This window comes from Sturnus vulgaris, chromosome 13 (genome assembly GCF_052056855.1).
Source record: "Sturnus vulgaris isolate bStuVul1 chromosome 13, bStuVul1.hap1, whole genome shotgun sequence".
NCBI classification, from domain to species: Eukaryota; Metazoa; Chordata; class Aves; order Passeriformes; family Sturnidae; genus Sturnus; species Sturnus vulgaris.
Window position 1 is genome coordinate 1,658,333 of NC_142255.1, and position 22,448 is coordinate 1,680,780.

Consider the following 22,448-nt stretch of genomic DNA (forward strand, 5'->3'; position numbering starts at 1 on the left):
CTCCCAGCCCTCCCAGAAACTTCTCCCATTCCCACCAAAGTCTTCTCCCAGCAGCCTGGCTTCCAGACTCTTTCTTGTGAGCTTTGCTTTATCCCTCCCTCCAGGCAGACCTGTTTTTCCTTCTGGCTCCTCATTCCCTTCCACCACCCTGGAGAACCTGTCTCTGTCCAGAGCCTCCATGCCTGCCAATTTACCTGTCACAGACCCAGTCCCCATCCCCACTGTGTGTTTTTCAAGGAGCTTCCTGCTCTGTTTCCCAAGAGGACTGGATGGACAGGTTCACTCTTCCTACCTGCAGACATGGCATGGTGCAGAGCAGCCAGGAACTGGAGCTGCAGGTCCAGCTCTGATTCCACAGTCCTGGGCTGTGACGAGGATGGAGCTGCTGGGAAGTGGAAGTGCCAGGAAGCCCCTGCTGAGAACCAGCAGGACTTTCAGGAGAGTTTTCATAATGGGTTTGAGGGAGCACCTCTGACAAAGTGACCACTCTCGTTTTCAGACTAGAAAATCCTTGACAGAAGGAACAGAAGGAGAAATGTTTATAATTTAACCTAACGTATGAACTTCAGAGTCTTGTATTTCAGCACAGTGGTTAGTGTGGCCCTATTAAACGTGACTGAGGGCAGGATTTTATGATGGGAATTGCTAACCAGCTTTAATAGGAGTTACACTACCAGTCCTGCCTTTTAATCATTGCTTCCATTTTCAGGATAAATTGCAGCTGGTTGCTGGTAATCCTTGTGGCATATCAGATAGCAGCATAACTCGGCAAGGGTAAGCTGGAGAAACCCAAACATCCTTCTGAGGAGGTAATTATTCCATTGTGAAAATGCCCTGGGATATTTTTAGTGGCCAAACCCCCTGTTCCCTGACAGAAACATAAAATAATGAAGCAAGCTTCACAAGGAGAGACGCCTCAAACACCTGTATTAGCTCGCGCTTTGCAGTCACGTCAGCATTTAATTCTCTGTGCACATCTCAGCATCCCCGTACGGCAAAACCCACACCTGCGTTTGAGGCAATGCACACTCACTCTGCCAGCGTCAGCCTCGCACAAAACCCTCTCCATAAACAAATCTGCAAATCCCGCTGGATCAAGAAGAATTTCACGGGAATATAGAGCTGCCTGCAACGAGAGGGAAACCCTTGCCACACACACCGAGGTTATCAAATCAGTTAAAAGCCTTTTTTTTTTTTTTTTGGAACGAATTATTTAAAATTAGTTTTAAAATGTTTTGTAACATGTTTTGCAGGGGATGTACCCATGTTTCACATCCTGCGGTGCCCCAGGGGTCTGGTTCTCTCCTGGTTACCTCCAGCCCTGGTCCCATGTAATTTATGTCCTGAAAGAGACCACTCAATTAGTCAACAGTAAAATGAGCAAGGACACTGTGTGCGTTGTAAAAATACAATTTAGTAGGTAACAAGCTGAGATGGAAAAAATATCAGGGTACACTCCATATGATTAATGAAGGAGGAATGTATATTTATAGTTTTTATTGTGTCCTTTGTAAGGAGACTGGATCCGGCAGTAAGGCTGGAACGGGCTGGTAAGGATGCGGCATTCCAGTGATTTGAATTTGAATGGCAAATGCTGTATTAAACTAATTACCCCCAGGAAGATGAAAATACGTTGCATTTGCCTTTTCGGAGCATATCTGGCCTTTTCTTCACATTATTTATCTTTGAGAAGCATGTTTACTAGGAGAGGCATCCCGAACAGAGCAGCAGAGTTGCTCCCCGATAAAACAAGTTTCCGCAAGTTATTTTTCTACATTTCGTTCGATTTCGGGTTTCTTGGCAGCTCTGGATTGCTGGCTCCCAGCACCATGGCAGAGCAGGGCTCCCTCTTCCCACACCCTCCGGCTCGCCACATAGCGGGGATACCCGGATTGCTGCCGAATTCTTTGGTTTTCCAGGCTTTTACGCGTGGAAAACGCGCAGGTCGCGCACCCATGCTGGGCTGGTCTTGGAGAGAGGAAAACACGGATTTATCGCGTTAAAACCCACGAACTTTACGCACCGAACGCCTGAGGGGAGGGGGGGGGGTGCAGCGCAGCGCCCCTCAGGGGAGGGCGGCGGCCCCGCCCCCTCGCGCGCTCGCGCAGGCGCGGTGCCGCGCAGGGGGGGCGGGCGCGCGCACACCTGGCGCGGGGGTCGGGGGCGGGAGGGGAGGGGCGCGCGCATGCGCGGGGCGGGGGTGGGCGGGAGGCGGCGCGCGCCCCGCGGGGTCCGTGTGAGGGAGGGACGGAGCCAGCGAGCGGCGGAGCCCGGCCCGCGATGGAGTGAGGGAGGGAGCGCGGCCGCTCCGCCCGCCCGCCGCTCTCCCTCCGCGCAGCCCACCCGGTAGGGAAGGAAGGCAGGAGGAGCCCCCCGGGGGAGGGGCTGGCGCTGGGTGCAGCCCGGCTGCCGGGCGCGGGGAGTGGAGCGATGGCGGCGCGGAGAGCTCGGCGGCTCCTCGGCTCCCTGTGCATCGCCCTTCTCTTCGCGCAGCCCCCACCGTCCGGCGCCGCGGCGCGGAGCGGCTCCCGGAGCCTCCTCACGGGTAAGAACGCGGCGAGACCTCGGAGGCGGCGGGCGCGGAGCCGTGCCGGGGCGCGGAGGGGTCCCGGGGGCGGCGGGGCCCGGGGCGGACCCGGCAGGGCGAGCCGAGGGTGCCGAGGGGCTGAGCCCGCTCCGCTCCCCCCGTGCGGGCACCAGCAGGGGCCACTGCGAGCCTCGGGGAGCGGCGGCGGTGCCTCCCCGCGAACAAGGGACACCTGAAGCCCCGTCTGTGAGGCATCGAACGCTTCAGCCACCTGTGCTCCCGGCTCGCTGGCACCCGCGAGGGGAGCCGGGCACACCTGAGGGGCATCGGGCTTACTGCTCGCCCCTGAGCGGAGCCGGGCACGGGCGGGCTCTGCCCCGGCTCGGGAGGGCTGCTGGAAGCGGCACGGACTCGGTACCGGCAACCTGTGGAGAGAGAGGAACTTGCCTGGGAACTGCCGCAGTAGCCCAGAAATGAGCGGTCTGGCAGCGTTTCAGCCGCGGTAGTTCTCACACCTTTTACCATTGTTGTCTTTAATGGTCTATGATTGAATCCTGGTTCTTTATAGGCTACGGAAAACGTAATCTCACCCAGGTGAGGCAGGAGAAGGCTCTCTCAAAAGCCCTTGCATGAGACCATTAATACCACAGAAGCCTCTTTAGCTTTGCAGCGATGTTATCTGCTCGTTATGCCAAATACTGGCTTTAAAAAGTAACTTCTTTATTTCCTTCTTGCCAGCAATAAGCTAGTAGGAAGCTTGAAAGAGAATCTGGTCTCGAATGCTGAGTGCTGGGATTAAAGAAAAAAAAAATCCTCTATAGGTTGATTGAATCCTGATATTTTAAGAGAGGGCTCTGTGCAAGTGGAATATGGAAAAAACTGCTTGTCAAATGAGTGTTATTTTAGCAACCTGTTAACAATTTGGGCAAGTGAGAATGGTTAAATTCTGACATTAAATGGTGTAATTGTTCGGTTTCAAATCATATTAGGTAGGCTTTTCCACGGTGGTTCTCATCTTGGACATCACTGATGGAACCATGTGTGCTGACTCCTGTTGACAGGGAGTATTTTTATTTATCCTCTTACACAGTACAAGCTTTGCAGATTCCAGGTCTGAAGCAGATTTTTTTTTTTTTCTTTTGAGAAATATTGCAGTTTGACTCAAAAATCTGCAGGACATGTGTAAGAGATAAGTTATTTTTGATGTGTAAAATCTTGCCACGTGGTGATTCTTCTCTGATATTCCTGCTCTCCTGACAGCTCAGTGGTCTTATGGTTGTGTTAGTAGCTTTTTGCTAGTTTAAAGTAATCCTTTATGATTTAAGGAAATAAAATTAATAGGTGAAGTTCTGTCTGTTGGAGCCAAATATGTGAATTTAGTCTGCAGAGGGGGAGTGATGTGCTGAAATGATGGGGAATAAAACCTTCATTGGAGCTGTTTATCAGGGCAGGAATTTAGGAGTAGTACTGTGGAAATCTTGGAAGTTCTGGTGAGCTCCTCCTCTCTCTCTGTTGCAGAAGGTTCCTTTATGTTGTGTCCATGGATGCTGTCCTGTGGCATCCCTGGGGAGGACCAGGAGCTGGGCTTTCCCTGTCTGAGGGGGTTTGTACCAGTTACTTAGAGGAAAGGGAGAAAGATTCTTAGTTTTTTTTTCTCAATAAAGAGGAGATGCTTCATGTGTAGTGGATGAACTTCATTTTAATTCACGCTATTTCCCATCTAATTGCTACCAGTTTTTCTTAAATATGGGATGTTCTACATACTTTTATGTGGGAAGGTGCTCATAAGAGAGGGAGCTGGGTGCAGATGTTCCATGGCACGAAAGTTCTCCCCTTGGAATTTAGATATGAGGGGGGTAGGGCTGTCTTCTGTACCATGCTCTGGGTGGAGCTTGGTCTCTTCAGGTTGCTGGGAAGAGCCTCCTTAGGCTGATGCTGAGGGCTGGAGAGGCAGGGGAGCACCAGGTTTATAGGTCCAGGTGGAGCTTTAGCTGTGGGATTCGCAGCTCTTCTTGTCAGGGCTGAAGTGCTGCTCTCTGTGTCCAGAACAGGGGATTTTAATGCCCCAAAACCCCCCATGCTGGCATTTTGGTGTGGGTGAAAGTGCCATAAATGAGCAGAAGTTGCAGATTTGGAAGCCCATATTCTTTGTATGGAGTCATGTGTGTTGGAGGGACATTTGATCCTATTTATAAATAGCTCATCATGGCTCTCTGAAGAAAAAAAAAGAGGGCAGCTGAATTCTTTTAGGAAAAATCTGTAAAACTTCATTTATTGGTGTATCTGCAAACATTAATGTGTTCTCCAATCTAGTTGGTTGCTCTGCAGATAAGGCAAGATGAGCTTCTGATTTTAGAATTGGGACAACATTTCATTTAGCTGAGGGAATAAAACAAATCGGGAAGAAGCATCAAATTAAGCTAAATCCTGCCTCCTATAACTGTTTGTAGGTGAGTTGAGATGAGCATAAAAAGTTGGATCTATACAGATTGTGTTATTAGAAATAAAAATGAAGCTGGTGTCACTTAATATTTAATAGGAAAGCTGTGATAGCCTGTATACACCATTAAGATTGCAAATGAGATTATTCAAGAGCAGGAAATTTGTTCTCTCTGCCTGGTATTCTTGAAGTCCTTGGAATCTATATTTTGTTTTTAGAGGACAAACTGCTGCTTTGGGAAGTCCCAGTGGAGCAGAATTAGCAATTGGTGGGCCTGGAGCTGCAGGAGGAGCCCAGAACTGAAGGGGTCTGTGAGCAGCAAGTTGGGAACTGCATCCAGGTGCTGCTGCCAGGGATGCTCCTACTGGGGAGTGATGGGGGGGTATGGAAAGCTAAGGATGGCAGCTGGGGACCCTAGAAACAGCAGGTCATCATTTGTTTCTGTTTTGTGTGTGCTACTTGATTATTTTTAACTATATCCCAAGTTAAAAATAGAGGAGAAATACTCAGGTCTCGGTTACGTCCCAAGTCAGTTAAGCACCAGTCTCCCTGCTTGATATTTCTGTTCCATATGGACAGGTTGCATATGGCTTTTGCAGTGCATGTTTATTAGTCATCTAAGAAAATTACTCGACTTGCTTATGAAGCTTTCCTAATAAACTAACACTTCAGTTTCAAAGTTGTCAGGTGTGTACACACCTGTGCCTAATGTTCATCACAGTGAAAAGCAGCAAACAAAAAGTGTCATAAAAAAAAAAAAAGCTTGGCTTAGTTACCTTGTGCGGACTTATCAGTGTAAGTAAGGAAGTTACATATGGTAGGTATTTCCTTATACAAATAAGAGTATGTGGTTGTTGCTGATTATAAAATGCCCTTGTGATTTACATGACGTTAACCTTCAGCCAGAGATTGCCAGAGAAATCTGAAGATTCTGTAGGCACCTAACTGGAATTTGTTGCATGACCAAGAAAAAAAGAGCCATAATAAATGAGTGAGGAAATAAAGTGGAAGTTTAAGAAAACTACACAAGGAGCAATGCAATATTCTGCTTAAGTTTTGCTTTCAGGCTATAAAAGCATTTAACTTGGGCAACATCAACCTGAGCGTCACAAGGGGGATTGAAAGTGAATTTTATTATCACTAGTTTCGTGGAGATAATGTGTATAAAATGTGTGCTAATGTTTGTTGCCAACTTTTCTAAACATGCAGTGGTTTAATAGGTGCAGGATGTTGAAAGTTTCACTTTGCATTGCATATGAGGATGTATAACTGGAGTTGTTGCTAGTAACTAATTAGTGCTGGTTTTCCATAAGGAATCAGTGCTAATATTGGGATGTCACTTGGTGGAAGGGAAACTCCACTTTGTTTAGCTGGTTTGTAGGGATCTGCTGCAGGGCCCAGATTGCAGCTTCCATGCTGGATCCAGCAGGGTTTTTTTCCTTCCTCCGAGGGTTGTGGACTAGGTGAGAGCTCCAGAGTCTCAGTGCAGCCTTTGGGAGCACAGGCCTGTGTTTGCTTCTCCAGTGTGCTGGGCTGAGAGGGGTGAGCTGCCTCAAACACTGGGGTGCTGCTTGGATTGTCCTGCTGGAATTACAGCTCTGGCCCTCGGATATTGAAACATAGTGCCTGGGGCTATTGATTTTTTAAAAAGGTAGAATAGTTCTTAATAGGGAAAATGCCTCAGCACAGTGGAAACAGTCATATTTTACTGATTGGGTGCTATTGATTTAATCCTCCAGTGAAATTGCCAAGATGAAAGTGGTAATCCTGATTAATTCCATATAAATAGATAAGCCTGATTTGTATGTGTACAGTTGCAGGGTTCGGTAGAAAATCTGAAAGCCTGCTTTATATGGTCTATTAGGTGCTTTAATTTCCAGAGGTTTTACCATTTAGTATTCATGCAGAGGAGCGTCTTAATTTTACAAAATAAGCAGACTATCAATTTATGATAAATCCTTTTTGCATCAGTTATTTTTTTCTCTCATTAAAGCTGCCCTTACCGAAGGCAGTGAAGGAATTGGAATGTTCTGCTGCTAAACTTTCTTGGGATTTTGGGTAATTCCCTGGAGTGTGTAACAACCACAAGCTGTTTGGTTAGTGCAAAAAGAGAAGAGGTTTAATTTTAATAAAAAGTAATAAATTACTCTAAAGGGATTTTTTTTTTTACATCAACACTAAACTTATTGCTCCAGTTATTGCTTCTGAATGTTTTGGGATTAGGTGTATTAGTGGGAAAAAAATTACAGTTAAATCCCTAAAGGTGCTGTTCAGACAGATCTGCCCACCTTGGGAACTCACTGGGGTGCAAATACACAAACTTAGGTGTGTTTTTTGTGTCATCACTGATTCTCATTGCCAGTCTCTGAACTTCCCTGGTTCAGCTTTGGGTTTGCTGTTATGACATGACCAGGACTGAGTATGGCATTTTTGGGAAGGAATATACTGGTCATTCAATCATGTAACAATGTTTTATTTTCCTGTTCCTCTGACACTGTAGTTTTCATAGTTTTCCAGTGAGAAATCTCATTTTAAGTTGATTTAGAAACAGTGAATTGTACAATAGAGAGAGCTTTCTTCCCCCCTCAAAATGTGTTGTTCTGCATATGTTAGCTGTGAATTTTCTTCAGTGTGGAGCTATTTGTGCAGCTGACTTGGTGCTGGTTACCACTGAAGAAATTCAGATGTTCTGCTTAGCCTGAATTTCTTCATTTGCACATTTTAATCTATTGATCTTCTTTTCCTTAGTGCATTGCAGAGGTTTTGGCTCTAATGTTGTTGGAGGTGTGGATTTTGATGATTCAGTTTTTTTGGCTCTCATCAAAGCATGGCAGCTTGGTGATAATTTTTGATATCCTCTAGTCATACAGTTTTGTCTGGAGATCTTTTGAAAGTGGAAAAACTGTTTTGTGATTAAATTACCCACTAATTCATCTGTTTGCTCAAAGAATTTGTGCACTACTGTCTTTTGTAGTTAGATTAAATTTTAATTGTTATGTATATGGGCATGAATCTTACTGTGGCTTTATTATGTTTTGTGTTACTATTACCTTAAAACCCCATGTTTTTGTACTTCTGTCTGCTTAGCCCTTAAAATTTCACTTTGTCTCTCCTAGTAGGCACCTATGTACTTGATATCCTTTGGGGTTTCAGTTTTCATCAGTATAGCTCTGTTGGCCTTTGCCATCTGTTTATGTTTTTTAACTTTCTTTTTGGCTTAGAAGTTTGGGTAACTTATGAGGGGTTTTAATTCTAGCTCTTCTATATGGAGTCCAACTATATTTTACCTTTGTTTTTGTCTGATGCCTGTCTTGGATGTCGTGAAGCTGTCAGGTTTTGTGACACTGGGTCAGAGCATGTGTCAGTAGCCAGCACAGTTGTCTGCCATTATTATTACAATACTTTGATGAATTTGTCTTGTTTGATGTGTTTTTAACTCTCGTGACATGTGTCCAGTGTTGCTGCTGACCTTGGGGTGAGCAGCACAGAGCTTGCTGTGTGTTGGGCATTCAGCAGGCTGAGGCTGTACCAGTGTGGGCTTAGCTGCTGTTTCTTGATTATTAACATATTGAAGTTAGACTTGATATGGTTTTGAAGAGACATTGTATTTATCTACAGCTTCCATTTGTTTCATGTTCTGCATGGAGTTTCCAGCCATTTAATGAGTGCTTTTCTGGGGAAGTTGTACTTTATTTATTGTGATATTTTGAGCCATGGTAAATCTCAGTTTGTGTTTATATGACACTATGAATAGATATAATGTCTTTCTGTATTTTAGATTGTGTATTTATAACAAAGCACTGTTCCCTACATTGTCTGGGAAGTAAAAGCTCCAGCTCTGATTGTGTTGGTCCCATTTCTTCCTCTTTCATCTTCCTTTTGGCAGAGCCAGCTTTGTGTTGCTGCCATCACTAACAGACTTGAGCACTTGGAGGCAGCTTCCAGGATTTTTTCATACCCTAGTTCTCAGTGTGGTTGTCCCACAGCTTGCTTTTACTTGGGCTGAGATGGAGTCAAGCCCTGTATGAGTTTCATCTTTCTTGGCTTTCCTCTGTAGTTAATGAGCCCAAATAGCTCCTCTTAACACAGCTCTGTGGTTCGTGCATTGAAACCTTATAATGTAACTGTAGTGAGGAAGGGAGAGCCACAAATAGAGGTGTTTAGATATTCCTTCTAAAAGTAGAACAGGCTGCCAAAAGTAATTTAAGTCATTAGACCTGTCATGACTTTTAAAATTGAGAAGTGGAGTCTAACTTGTCTTCAAAATTTTGAGAGAGGTCCCATTGCTTTAAAAAAATAGCCAAAGAGTCACAGAATCATTTAATTTGGAAAAGCCCTCCAAGATTGAGTCCAATCATTTCCCCAGCAATGCCCAGTCCACCACTAAACCATGTCCCCAAGTGCCACACCCACATGTTTTTTGAATAACTGAGTAACTGCTTGAAATTATGACTGTTGTAGTGTTGTGCATAGCAGTGAGGAAAGCTGGGTGTTAACAAGAAAATGAAATATTTCCAAAAGTGATTTGTAAAGCCAAATGTTCCTGTTTGAAAACAGGCAAGAAAAGAAGTGTAAAAAACTGGAAATAAAGGAAAACTGCGTCCAGAAACATTTTTTGCTGTGGTAGGACACCTCAGCAGTTTGTAGTACACTCTGGTGCTGTTGGGATTGGAATTTTTAGTGATGGGCTGTCAGTGCTCACCTTGCAGAAAATCCAGGTATTTTGTTATCGATTTGTGGATCTTCCATTAGAAATGTGCTTGGGCAGATAGGAAACACAGCTGAGATGAAGTTGTAGCCAAGTGTTAATCCTATTTTGGTGTTCAGTGTTTCAAGCTGGCAGTGCCACTGCACTGGGAGGGGTACTGTGCCCTTCCATTGGCTTTCCTGAGTGTTTGTGGAGAACTGGATCAGATCCCTGCTCTTGTGGCTGCATCAGTACTTGTGCTGGCAGAAGGGAGAGGGTGACACGGGCACAGGGAACGCTGCCACCGGGAAGCCAGACTGCTTTTCTGGTGGGGGTAGGGATTGGCATAGAATTGTACTATGAAAAGCAGTGTCAGCAAAATAACATTGAGTGTCTCATGTCACCATTTTAGTCTTTAATAGTATGTATTACAGCATATAGATTCCAGATATATAGACTGGAACTTTATTGAAAAAGTGTGCACTGCTTATTAGCAAATTCATTGAAAAACAAATGTTTCATCAAAGTTCATTTTCAGATTGGTAACAAATTCTCAGTTCAGCTTTAATTACTTTAATTACTTAATTGCTTTGGTTTGTAACTTTTTTTTCCCACGCTGAAATTTCATTTGTTTGTCTGGTTCTGAAGTGGGAATAAAGCTACAGGTTTCATCTTAAAATACTTAGCCTTGAGGGGAAAAAAAAATCAAAACTGCCCAACAGGTTATGGTTTCAGAAAAGGATGGAGGCCTGACAGCTCTGAATACACTCACTTGCAGAAGTCCAGAGAGAACCTTGGTTAATGTTGCTTGTCTTGTGTAGCATATAATTTTTAACTGTGCTGTTATTTTTTGGGGGCTGGACTTTCACATCATCCCTGTATCAATAATGAAATCCTCTAAGGACAGCACTTCATGGAAACTTGGTTGGGAAGTGTAAGAAAGACTTAGATGTCATAGGGTGTGACAATGTGGTCATGAAGGGACATGGGAAGCATTCCTGACAGCCAAACCAGCCCCCACCCAGAGTGAGCAGAATGCCAGCCCATCGAATGGCTCAGGGTGACATTGCTCCGTTTTTCTCAGGGTAAAATGAGCGTTGGGATGAAGTGCTGGGGCTGTGCATGTCTGGGGAGCTGCTGAGGAGCTCAGGGGTTCTTGGGGGATGTAGCTCAGGAGGTGGAAATATGCTCCCTGCCTGCACTGTGGTCTGTTTTGCTGTGTTCTTAGTTCTGCAGAGCAGTTAGGGGACAAAGTGTTTTGAAATGTCTTTGTTTCCCCTTTTTACTGAAGGAGATAACTGGTAATGCAGGGGTGGTGATCATGGGGCTGATAGACCCACCCCTACCAACCCCTGTAAGGGTGCAGTGCACCATGCCTCATGTATGATGGACAGACAGTCCCAGGGATTCCACCTGAAATCACAGCAGTCTCTTCTTGCTCATTTGCAACCAGCAAACTTAATACATTTTATGGGACACTATTCTCATTAGCATTAAAAGCTCTTAGAGAGTGCACCACAAATTTTGGGTGGGACAGCTTTCCATCATTTTCCCAAGTCGCTTCCTTTTCTGGAATCTGACAAGGCTTGTCTTCTGTTTGAAGTGTAAAACAGCTTATTTATCCAAATCTTCACATGTTCTTGTTTGCTCATACCTACTTCAGGTCTTTAGAGCCTTAATTTTAGCTTCTGTCGTTCTTTTGTTGCTATGGATTCTTTTTACTTATCTCCTTATTTGAAGTTACGGTAGGTTTGAAAAATACCTGGATAGTATGAGATAAGAAATGGTTGCGATACCTGCAATGATTTGGTTACCAGCTTGTGTTTTGGTGTTGTGTAACTTTTTGGAGATGTGGATGAAAGAGAATCCACACAAACCATAGCTGCAGAAAATGGAGTGTCCTTTGGCACAACTGGAGAACCTTGGCAGTTCCATTGAGTGTAAATTCGTGATCTTCCCCTTTCAATGTGTTCTGTGAGTGCAGATGTATAGGGTTTCTCGTAGGTGATGTAAATATTGTAGGTCTGCTCTGAACTGAGGGGCCAGAATCTGCAAGGCAACACCACAGCATGTGAATGGAGGTTTTTGTATTTCACATCTGAGACTTCTGGAGGGGAGAATTGACTTGTGAATGGGAAAGAGGAGAACCAGGCATGAGATGCACCCAAAGCAGGATCCAATACATCCCACATTCTAGGTAGTGCTAGTTAAAGCCTTTTCCTGGTTCAGCTCAATTGGAATCTCGTGTGCTCATGGCAACAGCGTTAACAGCCCCAAATCTCAAGTGTTGGTTTTCCAAAGTAACATTTTCCAGTTGTTTTCTTTGCTGTTGTTGCCAGATTTTCATTTCACTGAGGAAATCAGTCTAAATGGAAAAAGCCAGCATTCACAGGAGCTGAAAATACATCTGTGCTAGATCTGATTCTCCATGTGCAATTTGGTTTGTGCTGTTTTTTTTTCACTCTGGAACTTCCTGTGGAGGCACCGCTGCTCAGGGCTCTGTTGCAGAGCTTGAGCCTGTGCTTTGGGGTTTTATCTTTGCTTTCACATTTATCCTGGGCAGGCTTTATGACTTTAGCATTTTCAAACATGTCCTTTACTAATTTATTAAAATAAGGACCTGTAAGAAGTAGATTTTTGCCTTTACTTTTTTCTTATGTGATGTTAAAGAAACATTTTTTCCGAGTTTAGCCTATTCAAGACGTTGTTTCTGCAGAAGGCTTTGAAAGATTATCAGGTGCTTGTTTCTGTTATTGCAGATTAATAAACGGAGCATATTGATTGCTTAAATCTAATTTAGCTCCTGTCATGTGAGTAACTTTATCATTCTTAACTTGTGTGCTGAATGACTGTTGGTTATTGTCCATGAGCACGATGAGTGGAGGTGATGGTGTTCATTTAAAAAAACAAAGTGATAACTGGCCTTTGTAGGTTGTGGTGGTACTGAGAGCCTTTTGGAATCACTACCAAATGCAAAGCTGGGTTCACTGTCCCTCTTGACTGTGATTCCCTTGGGATGCAAAGCTGGATTGAATTAGTAAACTGAATGTCAAATCACCACCCATGCTGTGTACTACCTATGTTGCTGGCATCTAATTGCTTGTCATTTTTGCAGTTTTTTGGTGTAGTAAGTGGATGGTAAGTTGAGTTGATGCTTTATATCAGTAACCCAAAGAGTGAACATTTATTTGGGTGACTCTTGTCATACAACAAAACCTAGTGAAGTGGTTTTAAGTTATGAAGTTTTAAGTATCTTTCAGGTACTGGTAGCGTGGGGCCAGTCTGTTCCCTCCTAGCCAGGAAACCGTCCTGGATGTTACTGCTGGTTTTCTTAAAACTTTCTTATAAGTGCTTTCAGAAACAGGACTTTATCTTCTTCCAGGGCTTCCAGATGTGCTGTGTGGGTAAGGAGCCATTTCCCATCCTCTGCAAAGGAGCAGGAGTATTTCTGTTTTCAGGAAGCTGTTACAGCTTTTTAGGCAGAGCTTTGGAATTCTGCTAACAAGAACACAGTTTGTTTTATCGCCTGGAAAATTCCTCTTCAGGTAGTTTTCCTAGAGATTGATAGGCAGGTGTAAGATGCTGACCAAACTGGGTATCACTGTAAAAGCAGAGCCACATTTAATTCATTCTTCAGCCTGTACTGATAATAAGTTACATTTGTGCAGACTTAGAGCAGTTGGAATCAGTAACATCCATGCTCCTGCTGTAATTGCTTCTATACCCTTCCAAGGCTGTAGCACAGCCTTCAGTGGTGGCTGTGCAGATGCAATTTCATTTTGAGGTGCCATTTCCTAAATGCTTTTAGAATAAAAAAATGTAATACTTGTTTCCAAGCCTTCTGATCTGTATGTGAAGGGAAAGATGGATTGAGGAATGTAACTGGAATGGTCTCTGCAGGTGTGTTAGTGCTCGCTGTGAACGAGGCAGGGTAATTAAAGAGTGAGCTTGAATAGATCAGTAAGCAAAAGCCAACTTTTAAACCCCCCAAAGCCTTTAGTTTATGTAACTGCCCTGCATTTTTGTATACCAACGAGCACACACGTGACTCAAAACCTGATTAAGATGGTGTAAATATTTGGCAAAAATAGCTCATAAATGCTATCTTTGAGCAGGCTTTTGATGCAGGAAAGGAGCAGCTGGACAAATTTGCATTTACAAATCATTTACCTTAGGAGAAAGCTCAAGTTCAGTACCTTATCACAAAGGCATTGCACGTTAATTATTTATCGTGTGCTTTGATGCCGGGGTTCTTGCTTTAATAAACCATTCTGGGGGAGGTGGCTGCTGCTCCTTTTAGCTCAGCTCCTCCCTCCCCTACCCTCCGGGTAAACCCTGCAGTGCCTTTCCTCAGACTTTGCCTTCCAAGTTACTGCTAAGTTGGATTTCACAACTTTTTGTTAAAATTAGAAACGTTTCTATGATGCATATTTAATTGCTGTGGTTCTGTCATCCCTGTGTCTAACTGTGTAATCTCTATAAGGATAGAACTGGACCTGATTTAATATCCGTCTTTTACCTATGTTTTTCTACTTTCAAACTTCATTTTATAGAAAACAATCAATAAAAAATGTTCATCATAGAAGTCTGATTAGAACTGTCCGTGCCATCTGTGCTTGGCTTTAAAGCAGAAATTTGGTCGTCTCAGCACAGAAAATGTGAACTGCATTGCTCAGTAGGACTGTCACTTCAAGCTTGTAAATTCTTAAGAAACTGGGGATAACCTGGAAGGTGTTTGAGATGGATAATTTACAGACAGTCATGGAATTGTTTAGGTTGGAAAAGTCCTTCGTGACTGCTGACTCCAGCTATTCCCCCAGCATTGCCGAGGCCACCACAGACCCATGTCCCCAAGTGCCACATCCACACAGCTTTTAAATCCCTCCGGGGATGGGGACCCCACCTGTGCCCTGTGCAGGGCTGGACAGCCCTTCAGTGAGGGAATTTGCCCTAATATCCAACCTAAACCTGCCCTGGGCAGCTGGAGGCTGTTTCCTGGTGTCTCTGGGGACACCTCGTGCCAGGGTGCCCTCCGAGCCCCCTTTTGTGCGGCTTTTGTTCTCACTCTTCATCCACGGGGCTCGGGGAGGGTTAGGAGCTCTAGGGCTCCTGAGAGCTGGCATGGGGAGGGGACAGCACTCTCCTTCCACCCCACAGTTGTTAAGGATCACATGTGTGCTCTTCCTGGCTGTCAGCAATTAGCTTTTCAAGTAAACATCGAAAAGATTTTTAAAGATGTGAGAGTATAATTAAGGAGAATGTTACTACCTTAATATGGCCTGGAAGCCACAGTGGGATTGAATAATTTTATTTAAATACATTTGCTTGGCAAGGGAAGTGAATGCAGAATCCAAACCTGAATGCTGTAGTGAGGGCCTCCTTCTTCAGGACCGTTTTCTTTGTTAGCCTTGTGCTTTGGGGCCTTTCTCAAGTGTTCCTCATTGTAGAAAAAAATGTTTTTCCTTTCTTAAATTTTTTTTTTTTAAAGCACTTTAACCCTTGACCACTATGTATGAAGCTGAATAGGAGAAGAATAGAGTAGCTGTCTGTTCCTGTGCCCGGGATGGAAATAGGAAGAGATGTTTTGCTTTCTAATTTTGCTTGTTCTCGTGGTTTTTTTTTCCCTTAGTGCAAGTGCCAGAGCAGGAGTCTGCCCTCCTTAATGAAGACTTGCAAACGCTGGCTGCATCCCGCAAGAATGTGAAAGTACCAGCGAATTTTTTAGAGGTCTTAATTTGTCAGAGGCCCAAGCCGCACCATTAGCGGCCGTAATTGAGGGTCATTCCCGGTATTGTGTGACCCCCCCAAGCCGTCGGTGCCTTTCGTGGGCTGGGGATGTTCTCGAGCCTCTCTGTTCCCGGGGGCTGCTTTAATCCTCTTGGGGATATTTTCATTGCCTGACAGAGCAGAGGAATGTCTGAGGCCGCCGCAGGGGGCTGGGAGAGCTCTTGGCCATCGGCGGAGCGGGCTCCAGCCGTGCCCGAGCGGCTGCCGTGCCCTGGCAGGCAGGGCAGGGGCCCGGGCATTGTCCTTGCCGGGAGGAGGAGGAGGAGGAGGAAGAAGAATAAGCCGCCGCGGCCCCGCACGCTTGCGGCGCGGGCAGACACGAGCGTGGATTCCTGCAGCTTGCTTTGCCTTTCTGGAACGCTGAGCACAAAGGACCACGACTGCCACCTTCACCTGCAGCGGCTGCGCCCTGCCCGGGCCGCCCATGGCAGCCCTGCCTGGTGGGAGTACCAAACACACAAGTTTTCGGGTGGTAAATTCTAGAAAGACTCAGAACTCAAACTGCTGCTTCCAGCGCGGCTGTCAAAGACAAAGCTTTTCCCAGTCCATTGTGGCAGCTTTTCTACGTGGTTATTGTTCTTAATGCACACTTGCACTGGAAACGTTTGCAAGGGAAAAGCTATTTCGTAGATCTATACAGTGAAAATACAGAAAATCCTGATTCTTACATGTTGGGGGAAAAACGTACACTATGAGAGCTAAGTTTTGTTTAGGGTTTTGTTACCCCAAAGTCAAATGCAGAAAAGCCTTGAAAATGTAAATATGTTCAAATTCATTTTAGTCAACACAATTGATTTTACACACAACTTGCATCAAAAAAGTAATTTTTTATATTTCTAAGGTTAAACACTTAAAATATTATTCAGAAACTTTACAAAATGCTGGGTTATACACAAGTTACAAGGAAATGTAGCTGCTTATGCTTGATGTTGTTTATCTAACCCTTACTCCATGTTGTCGTTCTTTGATGTAGCCTGTGCTTGAAGAGCGTTCTCAATCTCGCTGTTAGATGTTAATGATGCCAATATTAAGTCAATTCTTTCTGAGTAGCTAATCAATATACAGAATTATTTTTTTATGTGCCAAAAATTGATTTTAACGCTACTTTTCTGTTTCTACCTTTCCTGGGTTCTCAGGACATTATTATGAGAAACAGGTACAAAAATGTGTTTTACATGGGTATTAGTTTTGTGGCATGGTACAGATCTGACAAAGGAATTAAACTTACTAAATGTATAGTCATTGCAAGGATTTTTCACGTGGGCTAGGCAATCTAGTTTATAAGATTTTAAAGCAGGAGGTTTGTGGGAATATGGCACAGCAAACTGCTTCGTGTCTTGAAAGCTCCATAGAAAACCCTGTAATTATGTTCACTAACTTAGAAGAAAGCAACCTGTGAATTTGACTCAACAGCTTCTGTCAGACACAGACACAGACAAAAATACCTAAGCCCCTGTTTTAGTACATTTGCTGGACTTCTGTTACCCATCCAAAAATCTCCATGGCATCAAAACTTTAGGATCCTTCTTTAAATGGCATTAGGTAGAGACAGCACAAATGTGTATGCACAGTAAACTTTGCTTAATTTAGAATAAACCCTAACGTTAGCTCAAAGATCAGATCAAACCAGTTTAAAATCCAGACTTGTCTGTCGCTGTGGGGTGGCCCAGGTGAGCTCACCTGGTGGGGTGCAGCCTGTCTCCAGTGGCTGTTCTTGGGCTTGCTATGCTGTTTGTTTTGCACGAAACTGGAAATTAAAATAAGATGTCAGTCTTTTCATAACCGTTCTCATATGGAAGGAAATCGACTTGGCTTGTTACTCTGACAAGTGGATTTTATTGTAATGTGTTGGTGCACTGTTGTTTTTTGCACATTATACCATTCTTATGCATATAGTCTGGTCACATAATAGTTTATTCATCACTAAAATTGTTCTGGAAAGTGCGGAGCTACCAGCAATTGTCACTTCCCTGAGCCTTTCTGAAAGGCTTGAAATCACTCTGAACTCTTGAACTGTCTTTTCTTGTTCCTCGGAATATTAACTTTATCACTTGAGAAACGAGCACAGTTTGTGTGCAGAGAATACACAATATTTCATCCTTTCAATTCCCCAATTTTACTTTGCGTGGAAATCAAAATACAAAATTCCAAAAGCCGAGTATTCCCACGTGACCACGGGGTGTAAGGTGACCTCCTTGGCTCTGGTCCCAGTCCCGGAATGTATCGTTTCTTTGAGTTAGACTTTGAAACAGGTATTACTTTACAATTTAATTGGCTGCATACATCTCGAAAAGGATATAAACCAGTGGGTTTTTCCACTATGGAGACATAAAGGCTTGTTTCACAGGAGAGGAGGCATAAACAAGCTGGTACAAGGAGCCCTGTATGAATTGAGCTATACTGTATACTTCAGGGGGAAAAAAAATAGTCGGATTTTTTTTTTTTTTTTTTTTTTTTTGCCTTGTGGGTTCTGGCAGTGTAAAACAAAACAGTCAGTGTTCTCTTATAAAACTGAAGAATTCTTTTATATCTTAAAAACATATTTAAAGACCCCCCCCACGTCTTTGTGGATCACTGCAGATGGTGCTCAGCCTTAATTTTGCTGGAGGTTCTTCCTCAGTGTGGGTCACTGCCGTGTTTGGTGTGTGCTGGTGACAATTTCAGAGCTGGGGCAGCAACCAGCTGCTTTGAAACCAAAGGCCACTGCCAATTAGAGACAAGAAAAAATTCAGAATTTTTTTAGCAGTAAAACCTTTGTTTTGGAGGTTTTTTCCTTTTCTCTTTTTTTAATAACTGAAAGTGATCTAATTAGTGTCTGTAGCTGGATCTGAAAGGCTTTCACTGACCTATATTCAGACCCCTTTCATCAGCTCCTGTGTGGGTAAGATCTCAGGAGCAGTTATTTAGCAGTAAGGAGCCAGACGTTGCAGGGAGGGTGGATAAGCCTCTTAGTTCTTTGAATCTTGTTTTGCTAGTTGTTTGTTCATTCCTGACTTCAATATTTGTGGCTTATCTGCAATTTTAATCTGACTTTGCTGTTTTGACCCTTCCTTCTTTGTAATCTGTGGCTTTTAATGTCTAAAAGGTCCTAAATATTTGATCAAAATAAGACCTAGTTCTCCTTCTGAAGGAATAAATCACTTTAAAAGTGGCAGAAAGAGAAACCATATGCGGGGAAAATGTAGTTTGAGGGGAAAGATAGAGCGTGCAAGCAGACCCAATCAATTACTGAGGCTTGGCACTAATGTTCCCTCTGCTCCCCCCTCAGCCACTTGCAGGCTTCTGGTGCAGCTTTGGGAGTTTCCATTAATCTGTTTAACTGAGAGCTCTGGGCACAGAGCTTGGGCCCGGCTCTTTCTGTCCATCTCATTTTGGCCTTGCTGCTGCCATCCTGGGTGCTCCAGGCTGAGCTCCAGCTGCACTCGGTGTGCTTGTTCCTGTGGCAGCTGCACCGTTTGTTCTGGGATTATTTCGAGTGGAATTCCAAGTAGGATGTCGACGTAACTTGTGTCCTCCCTAATGCTGATTTAGCAGAGTCTTCCTGCTCTCCACGTTTCACCAAAGAGAATTTGTTAAAACTAATGGTGAAACCACCACATCTGAGTTATTCAGCCATGGGACTAGAGGATAATCTTTTTCCTCTGAACTCCTGAGGGTTGCAGCATTTAACATCTTCAAAGCTCCTTAACAAAGGTGATAAGCAGCCTTCATCCTTGGGCTGAGTTAATCAAACTGATAAACGCCCAGAGGAGGTGGCAGGTTCGGGTAGCATCCATGGCAAACTAGATCCTAGTTATTTGCTGGAAGAAAGACTTTTAGTCGTGAGGTTTTTCACTTGTGGATTTGGTTGCCAAGAACAAGTTGGAAAAAAATTATTAAAAATTATTAGTGTTCTCTCATTTTACAATATGTCATTTTCAAGCAATTCCTGACCCATTAGCTCCTGGAAATTTTGTTTAATCTTATCTGAATATTTACTGGCCAAGTAGTTAAAATATTATTTAAACACAGGCTATCATTTATAGCTGATTTTTTTTTTTAAATAAAAACTAAATGTTTAAAGTTGAGCTTGCTTTAAAGTCAACATTTATATTAATGCATAACTAAATATTCTGGCAGTACAAGCCTGACATTTGAAAGAAATTCATATGAGTAGGAGGGGGAAGTCACTGGATAAGCACTGGCAGTTGAGTTTAAATAGTAGCTGGATTCTGACAGACATCAGGCTTTATGCTGCTGCGAGGAAAGTTCGGTGGGTACTTCATTCAACCTTAAAATATTCATCAGGAGCAGGAAAATCGGGGCAACTGTGTTTTCTGCTCCAGTCTGGGAGTGAAGAGGAGTGTGTGGGAAGTGGAGATCAGAGCACCTCGTGATCAAAGCTCTGCAGCTCCCAACCAGAGAGGCTTTTGTTCAACACATCTCACATCTACACAACACGGCAAAACTGGGAGTCAGGAGCCTTTAATGTGTGCTGTTTAAAAAGACTCCAACAACACCAAACACCTTCTCCCTGTGTTTACAGCATTCCAGTTAATTCTCCAGAAGAGCAGCTTGACACTGGTATTAAGTAATTTTATGTCATAAATATTTCTTTTGAATGTAATGACATGTGAAAAGTAGTACAGATGAGTTTTAAGTGGTCTGATGCACATAAAATATCTTTCTCACTCCAAAGATTAAGGTTTGATGCTGTGATTATGGGTTATCATCTTGGAAATTATCAGCCTGGCCTTGAGGGGGAGGAGCTTTGTAATAATAGAGTGATGATTTTTAGAACAATCAGAGGATGGGATGACCAAATACAACTGTTTTCTTGTTTTTTCAGAGTAACAGGATTAACAGATCGATCCAAGTAGATCAATTCTTTAGTCTGACTAAGCACTGAAAGGCCACCACCTTGAAATCCTTGCTTTGAAGTCCTGGTGATCCAATTGTTTTACTCTCAGGTGTAGCACTTCTGTGGAAAAAAGTCTGATGGAATTTTAGTGAGTTAGTTAGTTAGTAAGTGTTAAGCAAAAAGATCAGTTGCAGGTGAAATTGTGTTATGTACAAACAAAACAAAAGGAGTCTGTTACATGTGCAGACACGTGGCTGTTTTGGACTTGAAGATGAGGGAAAAACAGGGTTAAATGTGTTGTGAAGGAAATCCTTCTCCCCAGATTGACTGTGGTGATTTATTCCATATTAGCTTTCTCCTTTCAGACTGGTTCCCTAGTCTGCTTTTCCTTTTGTGAGCCATGCCCTGCTGCTTACAGACAATTCAGGAAAGGCCTGAGACATTGGGCATTACCTGACCAGTTCATTCCTTTTCTCCTCCTTGGGTGAGAGGTTTGGCCAAAAGAAAAAACCATTGTTAGGGAGCCAGGAGTGGGTCTGTGTGTGCTGTAGGAATGTGCTTTTAGTATTCTTGGACAACTTGCCTCTCAACAAGAATTGTTGGTGTTGGAGCTGCAAAGACTGAATCAGCTTCCTGAGGGGAAGCAATTGTAAAATATCCAGGAAGTTGTTGGGAAATGCAAACTTTTGCTCCTGCCTGCTTGCTCTGGAGTGCTCAGCTCTCAATAGCACCAGCATGTACACCACACAGCTCATGAAAATGGAGCTGTTTTCAGTGATAGAAAACTTTCTTGTAGCCTGGGTGTCAGAAATGTGGCATCAGGCCCTTACAAAGGTTTGTAACCACGCTGAGAACAGCTCCTGGCAGATCTTTGCAACATGCAGGACTCTGCACTGCTGAGAGAAAGGAATCTCATTGTCATTATTTTTTTTCTTGTTGGTCCAGTTTTGGTTTTGACCACCAGCTTGTCAACTTCACTGTACTTCTGTCTGGGAAAAGCAGGCAAACCAGGAAAAACAGCCAAGGAAAGTACTGAGAGAGGCAGGTGTGAGAAGGGGCAGAAGTTCATGTTCATGTTACTGTGTGTGCCAACTGCTCTGACAGAGTCCCCCTGGTTTTCCTTACCTGAGCCTCACCTCATCTGGAAACAGCCTTACAGTGGGGGCCTGTATTGTGCTTTCTCCACTAACACTTTTTATCAGTGGCAGAGTGACATAAAGGGGTTTTTGTTGTTTTTTTCCCCCCTCCCTGCCCTGTCTCACCTCCCAGCCAGCCCTGGGTGGGAGTCCCCGTGTTGCTGCACTGTGAGCTTTATCCTCACTACATCACATGGATTTTAAAAGAGAGGCGATTCCTTTCATATGATTAAACACTTTTTTTTTTTTTTTTAAACGGATGTCTGTTAGGATAAAGAACGTCTTAAGTGATAAAATATGTTCTTGGGCTGCTGTGATGGGCATGAGTTCTTTTTTGTGTTATTAAAGTAAATCAGATCTGTCAGTATGTAAGTACATAGTCCCAGCACAGGGTAGCAACTGCTGCAAAAGTGTTTAATCAGTCTGTCCTCCTGCCTTAAGATTATGTAGACAAGGAATTACTTTTTTGTATTTGAGTGTGAACATTTTCAAATTTGAGCAAGTCTTGATAACATATAAAATTGTCTCTTGAGTTTGAGAAAGTTTGTGAGGAGGACTGAAAGAAAAACATTAACATGAACTTCAAGGTATATTTTGTGGCAGCACTTTCACCATTTGACAGGTGAAAGTGAACTTGTCTGAGCTGTCCCTCAGGAAATGAGGTGAGAGACTCCCCATCGGCACTGACCACTTGTGCCCTTGTCCTGGGCACTGCTGCTGGGCAACTGTGGGAGTGTGGGCACAGTTTCAAAGTACAGCTTTCAGTGCTCCTGTTGCCCTGGCCTCTGTAACACAAATCTGTAAGGAGGGAGGGAAGTAATTAATAATTCTACAAGCCATTGAATGAATACTTTTTGAATATGTATAATTAACACTAAAATATTCCGTGGATATTTGCATGGTCTAAAAAGTGACTTTGTGGCCATTTTCATCTTGAGAGCAGCATATCCTTCCTTGATTTGATTCAGTTTTTATTCATTTATGGGACTTCTTTGAAATGATCTTCGTCAAATATGCTCAAGATTTGCAAA

General features: G+C 43.6%; 1 protein-coding gene across 8 annotated transcripts in view; it reads left to right on the forward strand.

The window, feature by feature from the left end:
* The first annotated feature begins 2,414 nt into the window (after positions 1-2,414).
* The window catches only part of NEO1 (neogenin 1), a 164,100-nt gene continuing 144,066 nt past the window's right edge, over positions 2,415-22,448 (forward strand). For 6 of the 8 annotated variants that reach the window (XM_088172863.1, XM_088172858.1, XM_088172862.1 and 3 more), the window contains exon 1: positions 2,416-2,545. In XM_088172863.1, the coding sequence (XP_088028989.1) occupies positions 2,431-2,545 (115 nt within the window). In that variant the 5' untranslated portion in view covers positions 2,416-2,430. Of the gene's footprint in view, positions 2,546-22,448 lie in introns of all 8 variants that reach the window. The other 2 variants (XM_088172864.1, XM_088172860.1) reach the window with 1 other exon arrangement.